Raw genomic sequence first — 16274 nt, forward strand, 5'->3', positions numbered from 1 at the left:
GGTTCCCTAGTTCTACAAAGAAAACACTAACACCCTTAAAAATATGCTCTTGCTTGAAATGTACCTGCGTTTGAGAAAACACCACCAACAGTTTTTTGTATCTAATAACCTTTCGAAAATCTACATGCTAACTAACTGATATACGAATACTAACACATATGTACCAGTAGGGTACTTAGGTATTAAATGGATATATTTACTTGAATGCTTATAAGTTTTGTATTAGTCCATCGATTTTGTTGAATGAAAGCTTATTTTTGTGTAATAAAAGAGGGCTTAGAGAGAAAAAAATCTGCAAAAAAATAAAAAGTTTTCGAGATCCTTCCTTGAAAAGTACAATTTTTTTTATATTTTTACAAAAAAAAAATTGAAAAAATCCGTAATGATTGTTCGTTATCTTTGAATCTGCAGTGCCTATCCAAAATTTTTGTACGCACAGTTTACAGCAAATTGTATTACCTTCTAAAAGCGTCAAACCGTTTTGGAATTGCTCAATTCGTTCTTGAGATATATATGATTAAGTGGACCCAATTATTATAATTTTTTTTTTTGGAAAAACGGTAATTCGTAAATATCTCAAAAACGTTACCATAGAATTAAAAATAACCTTGGTTTTCGGAATCAGGGGGTGATTTTACATAGGAATTTCATAATGGGTCTCTGGTGCAGAAAAAAAATTGGAATTTGTGATCCAGTGTTATTAATAACACAAGTAAAACATTGTTATGGTTATTTTGCACTTATGGATACGCTAGATAAAAAAAATTGCATATACTGTAATTGTAGGTCAAAATTTCCCAATACGATAATGAGCATGTGTTCTTTTATAATACATTTTTTCTTCGTGTTCGTTCGTGCTACTTAAGAGCAATAGCAACTAAAAACGTAGCTGTCGCATGTCTGGATAGAAATCTGAATAGTTAATGTTTGTTTTTTCTTTTTTTGATATGATACCATAAAATTTTTGTACGTAATTATCTGGAACTGACGATCGACTTACTCGTAATATTATTTTGAGCTGTGCGGTTGCGGTTTTCATACTAACATGAACGAAAAGAAAAAGAACAAATTTTCGGTAACTTAGGTTTATAATACAAGTATTTTCGAATTTTTCAACCGATTTGTTATAGTGCGGTTCCATTTTTTTAGTGCCAACATAATATTCTAAAGAAAATATTATGAGCACCGCGCCCGGTGCTACTATATGCTATAGCTAGGACCGATGGTATAAAATCATCATTTTTCTTATTCATTCGTCCCAAAGTTGTGAAAATAATCGTTGATATGACTAACATATAAGGTACTGGGTTTGTATTTGGAATAAACATTTGATAATATTTGTGTTCTGCTTTTGGGTCAATCTCTATTTGGGCATAAATGGGTTGGAAGCATATTTTGATATTTTGTTCTTAGCTGGAGTACCTCGATCACACGGCAAAGAACTAGAATGTTTGTGGGATGATAGGAAAGGCAATCATATTTTCAAATCAACAATGAGTTTCAAAATACTTCCCGAGTTCTAAGGTTCGACAAGAAATCTGACCGAAATGAAAGGCGTGCTCGCGATAAGTTGGCTTCAATTAGAGATATATGGAATCGGTGGGAGGCAAGTATACGGAAAATATACAATCCAGGTGAATGTATCATAGCTGGTGAACAATAGGTGACATTTCGCGGACGTTTTCCATTCAAACAACATATCCCATCGCAGCCTGGCAAATTTGGACTTAGAATCTGGGCATTGTGCGAGAGGAAAACAAGTTTTGCTTGGTTGTTGCAAGAATATACAATGATCGAAATTGTACGCCTGGATCTGTTAAAAGATTTACATGCCCGCAATGTTACGTGCGATAACTTTTTTACATCTCACGAGTGGGGTATTGAATTGTTGTAGCGTAAGCATTCTTGCCTGAAGCAATCACAAAAATGAAGAAGAAGCCAGAATATTATGCACATTTCTTCTTTGACAACAACAACATAACCACAATTGTTGAATATGTGCCTAAAAAAATCGGGAAGTATGTTTGCTCAGTACATTGCACCATAATATTGAAATAAATGACAACACTAAAAACCCTGAAATTATAGATTTGTGCAACATCAAGTCCGGGGTTGATACACTAGTTCAAGTAATCTGGACATACACTTGCAACCCGTGGAATAAACCGGTGGTCACAGGCTCTATTTTACAACATGGTGGACATAAGCGCCTACAATGGGCATATAATTTTCAGAGAAATAGAGCCTGAATGGAATATAAATAAGAAATTTAGACGTCGTAGATTTCTAGAGGAGTTATGAAGTGAACTTGTTTTTCAGGAAATATCGCGGAAGACTACGCTTCCTAGATGCAGTCCAGCCAAAGCTGTTGTACGCAAACTACGAAATAGCGCCGAAACTAAAAAAAAATCTAAAATCGATAAATCTGAAACGAGGACGTTGCTACATGTGCCCAAATCGATCAAAGAGCACAAAATGCAGTAATAAATGTTTCAGTTGTGAAAAATTTATTTATAAGGATCTCTCAGAGGTGTCGATCGAATGCAATAATTGTTCTAAAGCTACTTAAACTATTTATTATATTCCTTCACAAATCAGTTTTATGTATATTTAATAAAAGAGCTGTTTTCAACCTTGAATGATAATCAACATACGTTTTTATATATAGGACAAAATTGACCCATGAACATCATGTACGATTTTTTTTTGTAGTACAGGATAAGGGTTAACTTTAAATTGAAAATAAAATGGAATTTTTGATGGATTTTTAGGAAATTTGAAAGATATTTTGAGAGTTTTTGAAATACATTTGAGTTTTTCTGAAATGCATTTCACCTTTTCTGAAATACTTTTTCAATCTTCTGAAATAAATTTGTGGTTTTCTGAAATGCATTTGAATTTTTCTGGAATACATTTGGAAAATTTGATATAAAGTTGAGGTATTCTGAAAACCAATTTGTATATTCCAAAAAATCTTAAAAATTTTAGGAGTTTGAACATTTTAACACTTTATAAAATAACTGACCTTCATGGAGTACCTGAACTTTACAAATTATTTTTACAGGAGGAGGAGTTACAAAACTGAATAATGTAAAAGTTTTTAGGCAAAGTAGTGAATTAATTCCTTTGGTACATTTTTATTTTCAACCGAAAGAAAAACGGCTTTTTTCAAAGCTTCAAAATAGCATTGACTCGGTTTATGAACCAATTCGATTAGAGCCAATTTGCAGCCCTGAATAAATGCTTTCGAGACAAACAATTATACGTCAGGAATTAATTTCTTATCCAAAGAATGGATATCAAAATATTTTTCATGGAAATCTTGTAATCATTTAATGAGCGATGGTTACCTGACTCCACATAAGTCAAAATCAGCCAATGCATTTATTTACATCGTTTGAAGATGCATTGTAAAAAATTTATCTTTTGCCAATTTGCATTGATAGTTGATATTTGTGTTGATAGTCTAATAAAACGAGTATAGCAGTTAAAATATTGTATTATATTCGAATTTTGATTAGTTAAAAACTCAATGTAATCTAATATATAGCAATGACATCCAAAAAAAGTATAAGTGTTGGTACATTCGATTAGATTCAGGTATTTTTTATTAAACAAATCAAGAAACAAAAAAAAAAAACCATTAACGATATTAGTTTATGAAAATGAAGACAATGAGGAAGAAAGACTTATGATAAATTTTGATTTCTAGACAGCTGTTTAAAGAAAAAACGTTGTTCGTTGAGAAAAAAGGTTTCTTTTTGAAGCAGTTTGTTAATAACTAAATTTTCCTTACACTCCGAAAAAAGTAGGTTAAATATATCAAATTCACTTTAGGTATTATTAATTTCAGCCTGATAGCGAAGGCAAAAAAATTCCAAATTTGTAATACCTGTTCAGTTATTTTTGGTGCATATCCACTATTTGCCAAATTGACCTGATATATAAGAGAGTTGGAGCAGGAAAATGGGGGATCCGGAGTTGTCTTCATATGCTCCTAAGCTTGAAGTTAAAGACAAATATTTAACGGAAAGTGTTACCGGTCTGCTATGGCGGATGAGCAACATATTGACATGCAACGAAAAGATGATTCGTAAAGCCTAATGAAATCGAAATTAATACACACGGTCGGACCCGTGGGCATCTTGCACAACCAATATAAAAGTCTCTTATCAAATATCAACAAAAATCAGCTGTTCTATCAATCAATTAAACTTAGAGTTAGAGCTTAGAGCGTGCGCTGCCATCTAGCGTATGATAGCAACTGCCAGTAATGCAGTGCAAATATTCACAATAGTGCCATAGTACAAATAGATTTCTTTGTGTGCTCACAATCGTTTATTTTTAACAAATTATTTTTATAAAATATAGCTAAACAAAAGCTCTACGACCAAAATTGCCCAAAGCTCGCTAATAGCCTGAAAATCCATCTTTACAACCAAAACTTTATTTATAGATTTGGATTCCAAATAAGGGCGAAAAAGGTACCCGTACATAAAAACAGCAATTAGAAATAATATATATGATATTTTGTTTCATGATTCAATTACTAGAGGTTTGTTCTCCAATGATGACAGATCTTTGACACTCCCAAGTTGAAAAATCTGGACCGGCTGCTTTTACGAAGTAAGGAAAACGGGGAATAATTCAATCCCCTTCAGTGAAAATTGTAGTAGAAAAGTATCTTTGGTAGTATATTAGTAGTGATAATAAATTTGTAAATGCCAAAAGTTTTTGGGGAAATAATTAATTTTCTACTAAATATTTCGTGAATTGGTAAAGTTATGTTGGTTTGATCGTTCTTTCAGAAATTGTTTGAAGAATGCCGTACGTTAGAATTTTATTCAAAAATGCACTATCTCAAATTTTGTTTCAAAAACTCCCTATATGAGCATAAGTTTAATGCATTTTGCCATAATAGGGAGTTAATGAAAAGCATTCTGAGATGAAGCGTTCTTCAATCTAACTCTAATATAGGGCGGTTTTGTGACAAATCCTGAATTGGCAAATTTTTGAAAAATATTTTGAGATTTTGAACAGGCAGCCGACATGGGGTGATACGCTACTCAGCAGCCGCAATGAATTGACAACACAAAACTAAACAAACATAAGAGAAAATGGCTTATTGTCTTAGAACTTTATATTCCGACCTTGACTTTCACAGAATAGTTAAGCTTTTGTGCGGTCCTGCTACACAGGGAGTATTCACCTTTTTATACTGAAATTTCGGAAAGCTCGTTTCCGTTAAGTATTCATGGAACTGTTCCGGATAAACCGTTAATTTAGAGTTTTTGGAATACGTTCATTTGATACTACCTCACGAGATCCGAATATATCAAATAAGTATATACAAAATAATCCAAATATAAACCGATTCCCCAAATTCTTAAATGGAGACGAATGTTCCGAATTTTAATACGCGCCCAAAAATATCGAGAAAAGTGTCAAAAGACGCGTATTGACCTCGATAACAATAATTCGAAGGCGGAAATAAAAATTTTAGCTGCTCGGTTCACCAATGAGGTGGGATCAAAATTAAATGCGTGCCAAATCCCTTTGTACACAAAATCTTTTTTAGTGCACAAAAACATTACAACAATCACATGAAAATTGCCAACTTCAACTGCAAATATCTCCGGACAGAGATACAATTTTTATTTTCCACCTTCGGATTATTGTTGTCGAGGTCAGCTCTCTCAATATGTTTGGACGCGTATTAGCAGTAGACTCCTGTTTTAGAATTATACCTAGTTAACATGCCCAATGAGTACATTTCGTTATGGCATCTCCATTATTTACTAATGACATTTTACGTGAATCGATTTAATAGTCGAGGTTTTGACGTTGAACGATGAATTTTAAATTAGTTTAGGTTTCCTATATTCATAGGTTTACGAAAGTGCACGATTTCTTGGCGTCCTCACTTTTCATAAAATTGGATCGAGGCATAATTAATAAATTCACTATAAAATTTAAAAATATTTTCTTGGGAATTATGCAGTTCAGTACTTATCCGGTATTTGTAAACTGATTGCTTCCTATTTCTACTACTAATATTTTTCGAAAATTCGCAAAGAAACAACACAGTTAACGGATGTCAATTCGATTTGGGAGCAAAATTACCGCAATTGTCAAAAAATGTGTCTGTCGAGCAAATCTCTTATGATTGAATCATGATTTTGTTTAAAGGGTTTTCAGTCGACATATCGCCGGCCATGAGTGTATAAAGAATATTAAACATGGAAAGCAAACAAATTTTTTAATTTTTAAAATTTATAATATTATACAAGCTGTAGAAGTTAACTGATTTTGAACAACATTCTAAAAGAGCGAGGATTTACTGGCGTATGCTGTTAACGTCATCGGCCTAAATACTCGCGCTAAAAAATCTGACTACTACAATATAATATAATTTCGAAATAGTAAATGACGTCCTTAATTGGGAACCAGTGTTAAGGCAAACAAAGAACAATGTCTGCTTTTAAATAGGAGAAATCGGTTTTTTCGATAAATGCTACCTTGGACTAAGTTTGGCAATTGAAAAGTAAAGTCTTCTCTCGGCAAACGAAAACTATGCTCTACCAGTCACTTTTCATACCCGCGCTGATATATGTTGCAGAAGCATGGATACTGACAAAGCTGATTAAGCGGATCTGGGAGTGTTCAAAAGAAAAGTTGATGCTCCGACCAAGAAGTTATTCTTATCGGAAGCAGAAGAAAAGGGCAGTCCCCACTTCGCTGGTAGGTCCAGGTGAAAACGGTTTAAATTCCCTTGGTGTTACCAATTGGCGTCAGTTTAACCACCCTATGCAATACAATGTCGACTTACTTGCCTTTGGTATAAGCATGTTGTGCTGAAGAGAATTATTCCTCGCTCATATTTGATTTTATATACACATCACTTACGTGAAACCTGAAGTGTATTTTTTAGAGATAAAAGCGAAAATAGTAAAATGCTTTATTTACCTTAAAAATCCATCTAAACTAAGTTGATTCTTTTGTGCATTAAATTTGTTCGGCTCATATTCCTGAATAAGCTCTTTGGCACGAGTTGTATTAGCGTAAGGATACAATATTTCGTTGAGCCGTGGATCACGTTGTGTCTTATTGAGGAATTCTACAAGTTGTGCTACGCACATACATTTCCGTTTTGAATTACCAACTCTACGATATGAAAAGAACATTGAAAGGAAATTTTTACTGAAATAAACACAAAATAAAGTTTTGTTCATCATATAAATGTTCTCAATTCAACAAGCCTTCAAACCAATCTGAAAATTTCTACTTGTTAGACTAAAGTTTTACGTTCTTCAAAATATTTACGCATTGTATTAAGTGGAATTTCCCAAAATTCGTTATAGTATTATACATATATGTAATACATCTATATTGCTACTACAGGCTGGGCACACTCTCAAACATAAGAGTGACGATACATTTTTTGTTGAAAGGTTTTTATTTTTGTATTCATTAATCGAATGTTATGAAATTTATATATATTTTTTCTTGTCACACGTATGCTGCTAAAATCACAAAAATTTTGTAGGTTGTATTTCTTTGATTTCCAATTCAAAACTCATTGCGAGCATATTGTACTGGAAATATCGTAGTATTACACATATGTTTATGCAGCGAAAGTTTAGAGCGTGTTGAAAGTTTACAAAATAGATTTTACGTTCTCAAATTCAGAAACTTTCTTAAAAGGAACAGATTTTGGATAAGCTCTTTAATTCTATGTTATACTTGGGAGTTTCCACCAAATTCGACACTTATGAGCTAATAAACAAATTCCGTCTATTACTGTCCCAAAATATTCACATGCGTTTAAGTAAAGCTACTCTATTATACTTTAACAGTTTTTTTGCAAGTGGATATTGTGACGAAGGCTTCAGCTCAGCTCAAAGTTGATAAAAAGATTACTTGAAAAATCGTAATCGTAGTAGTAAAGGTTTTTTGTGAAGTTGCCCTTCTTTTGCAAATCGGAAACTAATCTCAAGATCTTCGAAACGGTCAACATTAAATACGGCCAGCATAAAAGTAGCCAACTTCCAACATTTATAGCAAGCAAAGCTGGCACATTTTGCAAGTGAAATTATTTTTCACACTCGTTGGTAACTTTTCTAAAATTGTTCGTAATTAAAAACTGCAATTTAACAGATGAATACCACACAAAATATATTAGCAAGTATTTTTGTTGTATAAGGAGAATGTTTATAAGAGTGCTTCGCGAAATTTTGTATGTGAATGGACAATGCGAAATAAATTTCAATTGCCAAGTCTGAAGTTCCTTCATATTTATAAAAGCAATATCTTGGTCGATTGTGGCGATGTTTCTGGAATTCATCAGCTTGTATTAAACATGTTTTCTCTCTGATTGCAGTACTATAGATGCAGTTTAAAATTTACATAGATGTGGTAAGTTGGTTTTAGTGAGTTTAATGGGCACATTTTACAATGTATGGTATGGAAATGAGTTTCACACACTTTATAAAATGTTAAATGTTGCGACCATTACGCCTTCTTGAACTTAAGGTAATACTAATTAATTTTTTTAAATTGTAATTTATCTCACTATAATCCTTACTTCCTTTTTGCATATAATAATAAAATTATAAATTTGAAATTTTTATTTAAAATTATGGAAGTCTTACACAAAAGTATCGCGACAGTAACAATGGAAACTCCCAAATATAAAATTTATATGCTCTGATATACACAACATATTACACGAGATTTTAGTTAGCTGATGTATGGACTTTTGTACCGATTTAGTAATAAGCCTGATGAATATTGACTTGCTGTATAATAAATTTGGAGCCAGTTTTAAGATATAAATTTCAGTTTCTTATTTTTCACACAAAATTCTTTGTACTTACATGCCATCGAATATTTTTTCCACTTCGCTTCTTTGCGTGAGGTTTTTATACAAATTAAAAAAGTCTTCATATTGAAATTTCGACAAGGACAGCGTCTCAATTTTACCCGAAGGTAACCCGCTCATATCCAACGCTTTTTCGACACGCTTGCGATCTTCTTTGTTTTGTGCAAACATTTTGATGATGCTGAAATTATAAGATGTATAAAATTCAATATTTTCGAAATTAAAGTAGATACATAGATGCTATTGGCGCTTTACTTTACGCACTTTTCTTCAAATTGTCATCAACTAAAGTATTAAAAAATGATAAACCCGGGACCGCCTCCGTTTCCGTTCTTGCGATATTTTCTGTGGACGTTATACCCAGAGCAGGTCTGCAAAGGAGATCTTGCTGTGAGTTTGGACTCTTGGATCGCTACATGTTATGCTGCTTCATAAAATCAACTATCTCCGTGATCTTCCCAGTTAACCCATTGCAGTTTAACTGCAGTATACTGAAGTGCAATGAAGGAGACGTCGTGACTCTGGGGCTGAGTGACGAGTGACTACGCCTGAGTTGAGGGAGGCCAGGACGCAAGTTCTGTTGTGGCACTGGGACTGGACGTCCCACGACGTCCCGTCGTTGAGACCAGCACATCTAGGAAAGTGACACCGTCCAATACAGGAGCTGCATTGGGCAGAGGTCGCAAACATATAGATATATTCTGAGCTGGCAAACGGTGAAAAAGGTGGTAGGGACTAAGAGTCTATTTCCCTGAACTACTCGAATGCTAGTGCCGGAAAGAGGGGGAGAAGAAGGGGGCAGGTGCTGATGCTCGACATTGCTACCGACCCTACTACGGAGATTGTAGTTATGAGTAGGAGCGGCCGTGTGAGCTGGTGGCGCCGTGGGGCGCGAGCAGCAGCGGGTACAAGTTGCAGAGCAGCGGGGCTGCTAAAGGGTAGTAAGGGGCTAAGGAACAGACTCACGCACTTGGGCGCGAACAGCAAGGAGCCAAAAAAGATTTGTAAAAGTTAAGAGGACGTCGGATTTTCGGGTCTAGCCCAGAACATCCCGTCCGGTGCAACCATCCCTTACACGTGACACACTGACAAGAGTGTGACCGTCCTAACAAGATTCTTTTCCTGCAAACGCATTAAAATCATTTCTCTGGACCAGGATGAGGTACAGGTCCCAGATTGGGTTCGATACCATCCCGGAGCGGAAGAATATGGCGCAGTCCCGCTGCAAGGATCTGTTGGGAGGATGGCAATTTGTGGAAAGGACACAACAAATTAAATGGGGTTACACTGAAATTACAGCCCTTGGTTGCGAAAAATCACGAGTCGCTCCGGTACATAGAACCGGATGCCTTGGGAAGCGTGCGTTGACTTCGTATTTTAAATTGGTTCAGACATGCTGTCCTCAAACAGTTCAGATCTTTTTTTAGTAAACAGATGCTCGTAAGTTGTTTGGAAAGCTTCGATGTATCTCTAATGAGAAAACCTTCGCAAAATGGATCTGCCTTAGGATACTTCGTTCGGGGTCAATATAAAACTAGTATAAGCCAATTTGTAGGGCAATTAAAGAAGCAGATCATCAAAGTTTTAAAGTGACGCTCTGCTTAATTTTCTCAGAAGTTTGTCGATCCATATTATTATTATTACTAGTACATAAGGGTATGCAATTTAAATTGAAATTTCAGTTTATTTTAAAGATAAAACTATAAAACAAAAATAAATACTTGTTGCGATCTACATCCGTAGAGATTTAGGCCGAGCTGATCGTCCAATTTGTGTCGTGCTCCTTTTGTTTAAATTTTGCCTACAAATTGGCGGGACGGGGCCTACATGTTTTATTCCGACTCCAAATGGCATCTGCACGGCTGGTGGATTTTCTCTGAGAGGTTTTTAATGGCAGACATATATTTGGAGTGTTTGCCAAGTCACTGCCGAGGGGCGACCTCGCTCAGAATAACTTTATTCTAATTGAAGAAACTGTTTTCTAAATTTTTGGTGTTACTTTGCCCGAGAGTTGAACCCAAGATCTTAGGTGTAGTAGGCGGAGCCCGCTACCATCACACCACGGCGGCCGCCAAACTATACTGTGGACTATTATAACTAAGTAAAATTAAACAAATAGCTATTGGTTGCAAACAACAGCCTTTTTCAACGTCTTTCCTAAATTTATTACATAACTGTATTAGTAAAACAAATACATGGATGAAAATTGAATAAAAATGGCATGTGATGTTTAGTAAAGTAATTGATTCCGGACTTCATTCAATGTTTGCGGCGACAAGCGCGGTAAGAAAATACTTGTACTTACTTCTTCACAGGAATTTTGCCACTTTTGTCGACTTGCAGGCACAGCTTGGTATGAGCCTTTTGTAGCAATGTATTAGCCGAGCCATTCAATCTGCTTAAACTATATGCCAAACGCATTATTCCATCACACCACAGCTGAAAGAAAAGCAAATAAAAAATGATATTCTTATGCATAAATAGTTAAAGTTAGCACCGATAAAACAATCCGTGGAAAAACTTGGACAGTGCATCTATGTTGTCTGTAATCCTTTATTATCGCGATGCAAAATAAGACTTACGAGTGGTATAGCTCTCCAAAAAAATTACAAACTTGTTTCTGTAAATGGCGGTATTGAAGTGAAAGAATGGTATGGCGTGCCATAAGCGCCAATTAAGGACTGGTACAGAAAGTTAAGCAAATTGAAAAATGATGATAGTTACTTTTTTTTATTAGTATGGAAATATATATTTACGCGCCTAATCCGTGCGAATCTTGCGCAACCAATATAAAAGTCTCTTATCAAATATCAACAGAAATCAGCTTTTCTATTAATTTACAGCTTGCGCTGCCATCTAGCGTACAATAGCAACTGCCGGTAATGCAGTGCAAATATTCACAATAGAGCCATAGTACAAATAGATTTCTTTGTGTGCTCACAATTGTTTATTTGTATATTCAGTTGAGCAGAGCTCACAGAGTATATTAACATTGATTGGATAACGGTAGGTTGTACAGGTATAAAGGAATCGAGATAGATATAGACTTCCATATATCAAAATCATCAGTATCAAAAAAAAATTTTATTGAGCCATGTCCGCCCGTCCGTCCGTTAACACGATAACTTGAGTAAATTTTGAGGTATCTTGATGAAATTTGGTATGTAGGTTCCTGGGCACTCATCTCAGATCGCTATTTAAAATGAACAATATCGGACTATAACCACGCCCACTTTTTCGATATCGAAAATATCGAAAAATCGAAAAAGTGCGATAATTCATTACTAAAGACGGGTAAAGCGATGAAACTTGGAAGGTGAGTTGAACTTATGACGCAGAATAGAAAATTAGTAAAATTTTGGATAATGGTCGTGGTACCGCCTTCTTTCAAAAGAAGGTAATTTAAAAATTCTGCAAGCTGTAATTTGGCAGTCGTTGAAGATATCATAATGAAATTTGGCAGGAACGTTACAACTATTACTATATGTATGCTTAATATTATATTATAAAATCGAAGAACGGCCACGGCCACTTAAAAAAAAAATTTTTTTTAAGTCAAATTTTAACAAAAAATGTAATATCTTTACAGTATATAAGTAAATTATGTCAACATTCAACTCCAGTAATGATATGGTGCAACAAAATACAAAAATAAAAGAAATTTTCAAAATGGGCGTGGCTCCGCCCTTTTTCATTTCATTTGTCTAGGATACTTTTAATGCCATAAGTCGAACAAAAATTTACCAATCCTTGTGAAATTTGGTAGGGGCTTAGAATCTAGGACGATAACTGCTTTCTGTGAAAAAGGGCGAAATCGGTTGAAGCAACGCCCAGTTTTTATACACAGTCGACCGTCTGTCCTTCCGCTCGGCCGTTAACACGATAACTTGAGCAAAAATCGATATATCCTTACTAAACTCAGTTCACGTACTTGTATGAACTCACTTTGTATTGTATATAAAAAATGGCGGAAACCCGACTATGACCACGCCCACTTTTTCAATATCGAAAATTACGAAAAATGAAAAACTGCCTTAATTCTATACCAAATACGAAAATAGGGATGAAACATGGTAATTGCATTGGTTTATTGACGTAAAATATAATTTTAGAAAAAAACTTTGTAAAATGGGTGTGACACCTACCATATTAAGTAGAAGAAAATGAAAAATTTCTGCAGGGCGAAATCAAAAGCCCTTGGAATCTTGGCAGGAATACTATTCGTGGTATTACATATACAAATAAATTAGCGGTACCCGACAGATGATGTTCTGGGTCAACCTGGTTCACATCTCGGTCGATTTCTCGAAAACGCCTTCACATATACAAGTACCACCACCCCATTTTAAAACCCTTTATTCCTTTAATTTGATACACATATCGTACAAACACATTCTAGAGTCACCCCTAGTCCACCTATAGAACTAAGGCCCACTCCCTCTTAAAATACTCATTATCGCCTTTCGTTTGATACCCATATTGTACAAACGCAATCTAGAGTCACCCCTGGTCCACCTTTATGGCGATATCTCGAAAAGGCGTCCACCTATAGAACCAAGGCCCACCCCTTTTTAAAATAATCATTAACACCTTTGATTTGATACCCATATCGTATGTACAAACAAATTCTAGAGTCAGCCGTGGTCCACCTTTATGGAGATATCTCGAAAAGGCTTCCACCTATAGAACTAAGGCCCACGCCCTTTTAAAATACTCATTAACACCTCTCATTTGATACCCATATCATACAAACAAATTCTAGAGTCACCCCTGGTCCACCTTTATGGAGATATATCGAAAAGGCTTCACCCTATAGAACTAAGGGCCACGCCCTTTTAAAATACACACTAACACCTCTCATTTGATACCCATATCGTACAAACAAATTCTAGAGTCACCCCTGGTCCACCTTATATTTTAATAAAATATAGCTAAACAAAAGCACTACGACCAATATTGCCCAAAGCTCGCTAATAGCCTGAATCTCCATCTTTACAACCTAAACTTTATTTATAGATGTGGATTCCAAATAAAAAGGGATCCGTACATAAAAACAGCAATTAGAAATAATATATATGATGATATCAGTGACAGGTAAAGAAATTTTATTATTTTATTCTTTGCTGTCCGTATGACCGAACTTTTCTGCAGAGAGCCGACATCAACTGTTCTATACACTTTTAGCAAAACTGTTCGTTTCTTTTCTGTAACGGGTTTTGTTGGTTTCCCTATTGTCAAAAGTTTTTCCAATATAATGTACATCTGTGAGTTAAGCTGGCTCGAGGTCAGGTGTAATAAAACACAAGAAGTTCTTGCATAACCGATATATTTCGATTACCTTCGGTAATCGTCCTCAGGGTAAATAAGACCAACACATAGCAATGCCATAGTCTCGACAGTTGAAGGGCATGCAAATAAATGCACTGAAGGATGCAGGGGTGGACATTAGCAAGATAACAATCAAGCAACCGAATGGGCATGTGTTGGTCTTATTTACTTTGAGGAAATATATCGGTTATACAAGAACTTCTTGTGTTTTATTACACCTGACCTCGCACCAGCTTAACTCACATATACATTATTAAAGGTCACTAAATTAACTTAATATAATGTACATTATTATCTTCAAACCGGTGACACCAACGTAATGTTCTGGAGCCAAGTCCGTCCGAAATTTATATTAGTAGATGGACGACTATCACATATACTGGAAAAGCAACATATGAATTGGCAAACTTCTTCAAAAAATACAACAATAACACAGCATTCAAAACATCGAACAATCTAGGGCGAATACTAAGAACTAACACTAACTCAGAGGATCCGCTTAACAGCGACGGCGTATACAAGCTTACCTGCGAATGCCAGCATAGTTACATAGGACAAACTGGACGGCAAATAAGAACGAGTTTCAGAGAACATATTAGAGATGACAACAAAAAAATACGGAGTCCAAACATTATACCCGAATCCAACTTCGTGAATCACATGGTCGAGAATGAATGTTCCCCAGCAAACATAAATAAAACTGTTAGGATTCTTCACATACAAGCAAAAGGCCGACGTCTCAGCGTACTCGAAAACATGGAAATCTACAAACAGAAAACATTCGACGGTAGAATAATAAACGAACAGATAAACACAATTTCTGACACAATATTCGAGCCTTTAAAACAAAGTAATCACACAGGTACAACAGACAAACACACAACAACAAATAAACACAAAACAATTAACACACCAAAGCAATAAACCCACAAAGAAGGTCAAACGGCTAAAATTACGGATTTTTACCTAACCCAGTCAGCCACACAAATCGATTAGTAAACCACCCTCGGTTCTGAATGAACACCCAGCACATACAAATAACTAAATATACACAAGCATCAATTTTGACAATACCTGCTCATGTACCTACGAACTATAAATACAGGACAAACGACAGCAACAGATCAGAACAAAAATCGACACTGATGATGGCACAACGCCGAAACCGGTTTGTCTCAAAACCAAATTTGACACGGGGTGGCGGAAAATCGTTCCAATATACATCATTTATCCACCCTGTCGTAAAATCAACAAAACAAGATAAGTCATATATATTAACCATTATGCCCACGTAAAAATGACAGACGTTTTTGAAGACACTCTTTCACGTAAATTTCTGTGTTTATGGTTCCTATCGTAGATAATGGCTTGGATTTATGCTCACATTTACAAATAGCCTGCAAATCAGACTTAATTGCCAAAATATGCTATCAAGCTGTTTTTTTTCGAATAGGAATGTTGCAAGCTGTAGAACTGGGTATCTGACAATTTTATTTGGTCCATTTTTAAAGACGTTTCATCATCCATGGTAACACAAGAATTTTTGTCTGCCAATTTTGTCTCATAGAGCTTACGCGCAAGGGAAATTGTTTATGAGGACCGTTTTTTACCTCGTTTGGGAAATTTTTTATTTTTGAAGGCTTTAATACCATTTCTTTGTTTGATGCGTGTGACTTGCAGAAGTGTGGTTTTGGTTATTTTAGAAACATCTCTTGTTAACATGTATCGGTTTTTCTTAATTATTTTCCGAATGGCCGTCTGCTGAACACTTGGGGCAGCCACTTCTTGTCATGTGCAGTGTCATAGGATAGTCCTGTGAGTTTTGTCAACTTTTTGTAACTAGAATTATGGTTATTCGTCGAAATGTACAATATTCAATGCTTTGATGTAGGTATACATATAAACGTAGTCATTTTTAATTTTCTAAAAAATAAAAGAAATAAATATTTTTGTCGCTATTTAAAAAAATCAATTTTACTTTCAATTTATGAAAATTTAATGGTGTAAAAGGCGTCTTTCCTCTTTGTCCAATTGATAATTGAGGTATTAATCATTTGTTCATCCA

The 16274-nt window shown here is 35.1% G+C and overlaps 1 protein-coding gene across 9 annotated transcripts in view; it reads right to left on the minus strand.

The window, feature by feature from the left end:
* The window catches only part of Plc21C (Phospholipase C at 21C), a 318758-nt gene that overhangs the window by 45153 nt on the left and 257331 nt on the right, over positions 1-16274 (minus strand). For 4 of the 9 annotated variants that reach the window (XM_067766585.1, XM_067766583.1, XM_067766584.1 and 1 more), the window contains exons 5-7: positions 11187-11320; positions 8877-9062; positions 6967-7164 (exon numbers count right to left, since the gene is read on the minus strand). In XM_067766585.1, the coding sequence (XP_067622686.1) occupies positions 6967-7164; positions 8877-9062; positions 11187-11320 (518 nt within the window). Of the gene's footprint in view, positions 1-6966; positions 7201-8876; positions 9063-11186; positions 11321-16274 lie in introns of all 9 variants that reach the window. The other 5 variants (XM_067766581.1, XM_067766579.1, XM_067766578.1 and 2 more) reach the window with 2 other exon arrangements.

This window comes from Eurosta solidaginis, chromosome 2 (assembly GCF_040869045.1).
Source record: "Eurosta solidaginis isolate ZX-2024a chromosome 2, ASM4086904v1, whole genome shotgun sequence".
Lineage (NCBI taxonomy): Eukaryota > Metazoa > Arthropoda > Insecta > Diptera > Tephritidae > Eurosta > Eurosta solidaginis.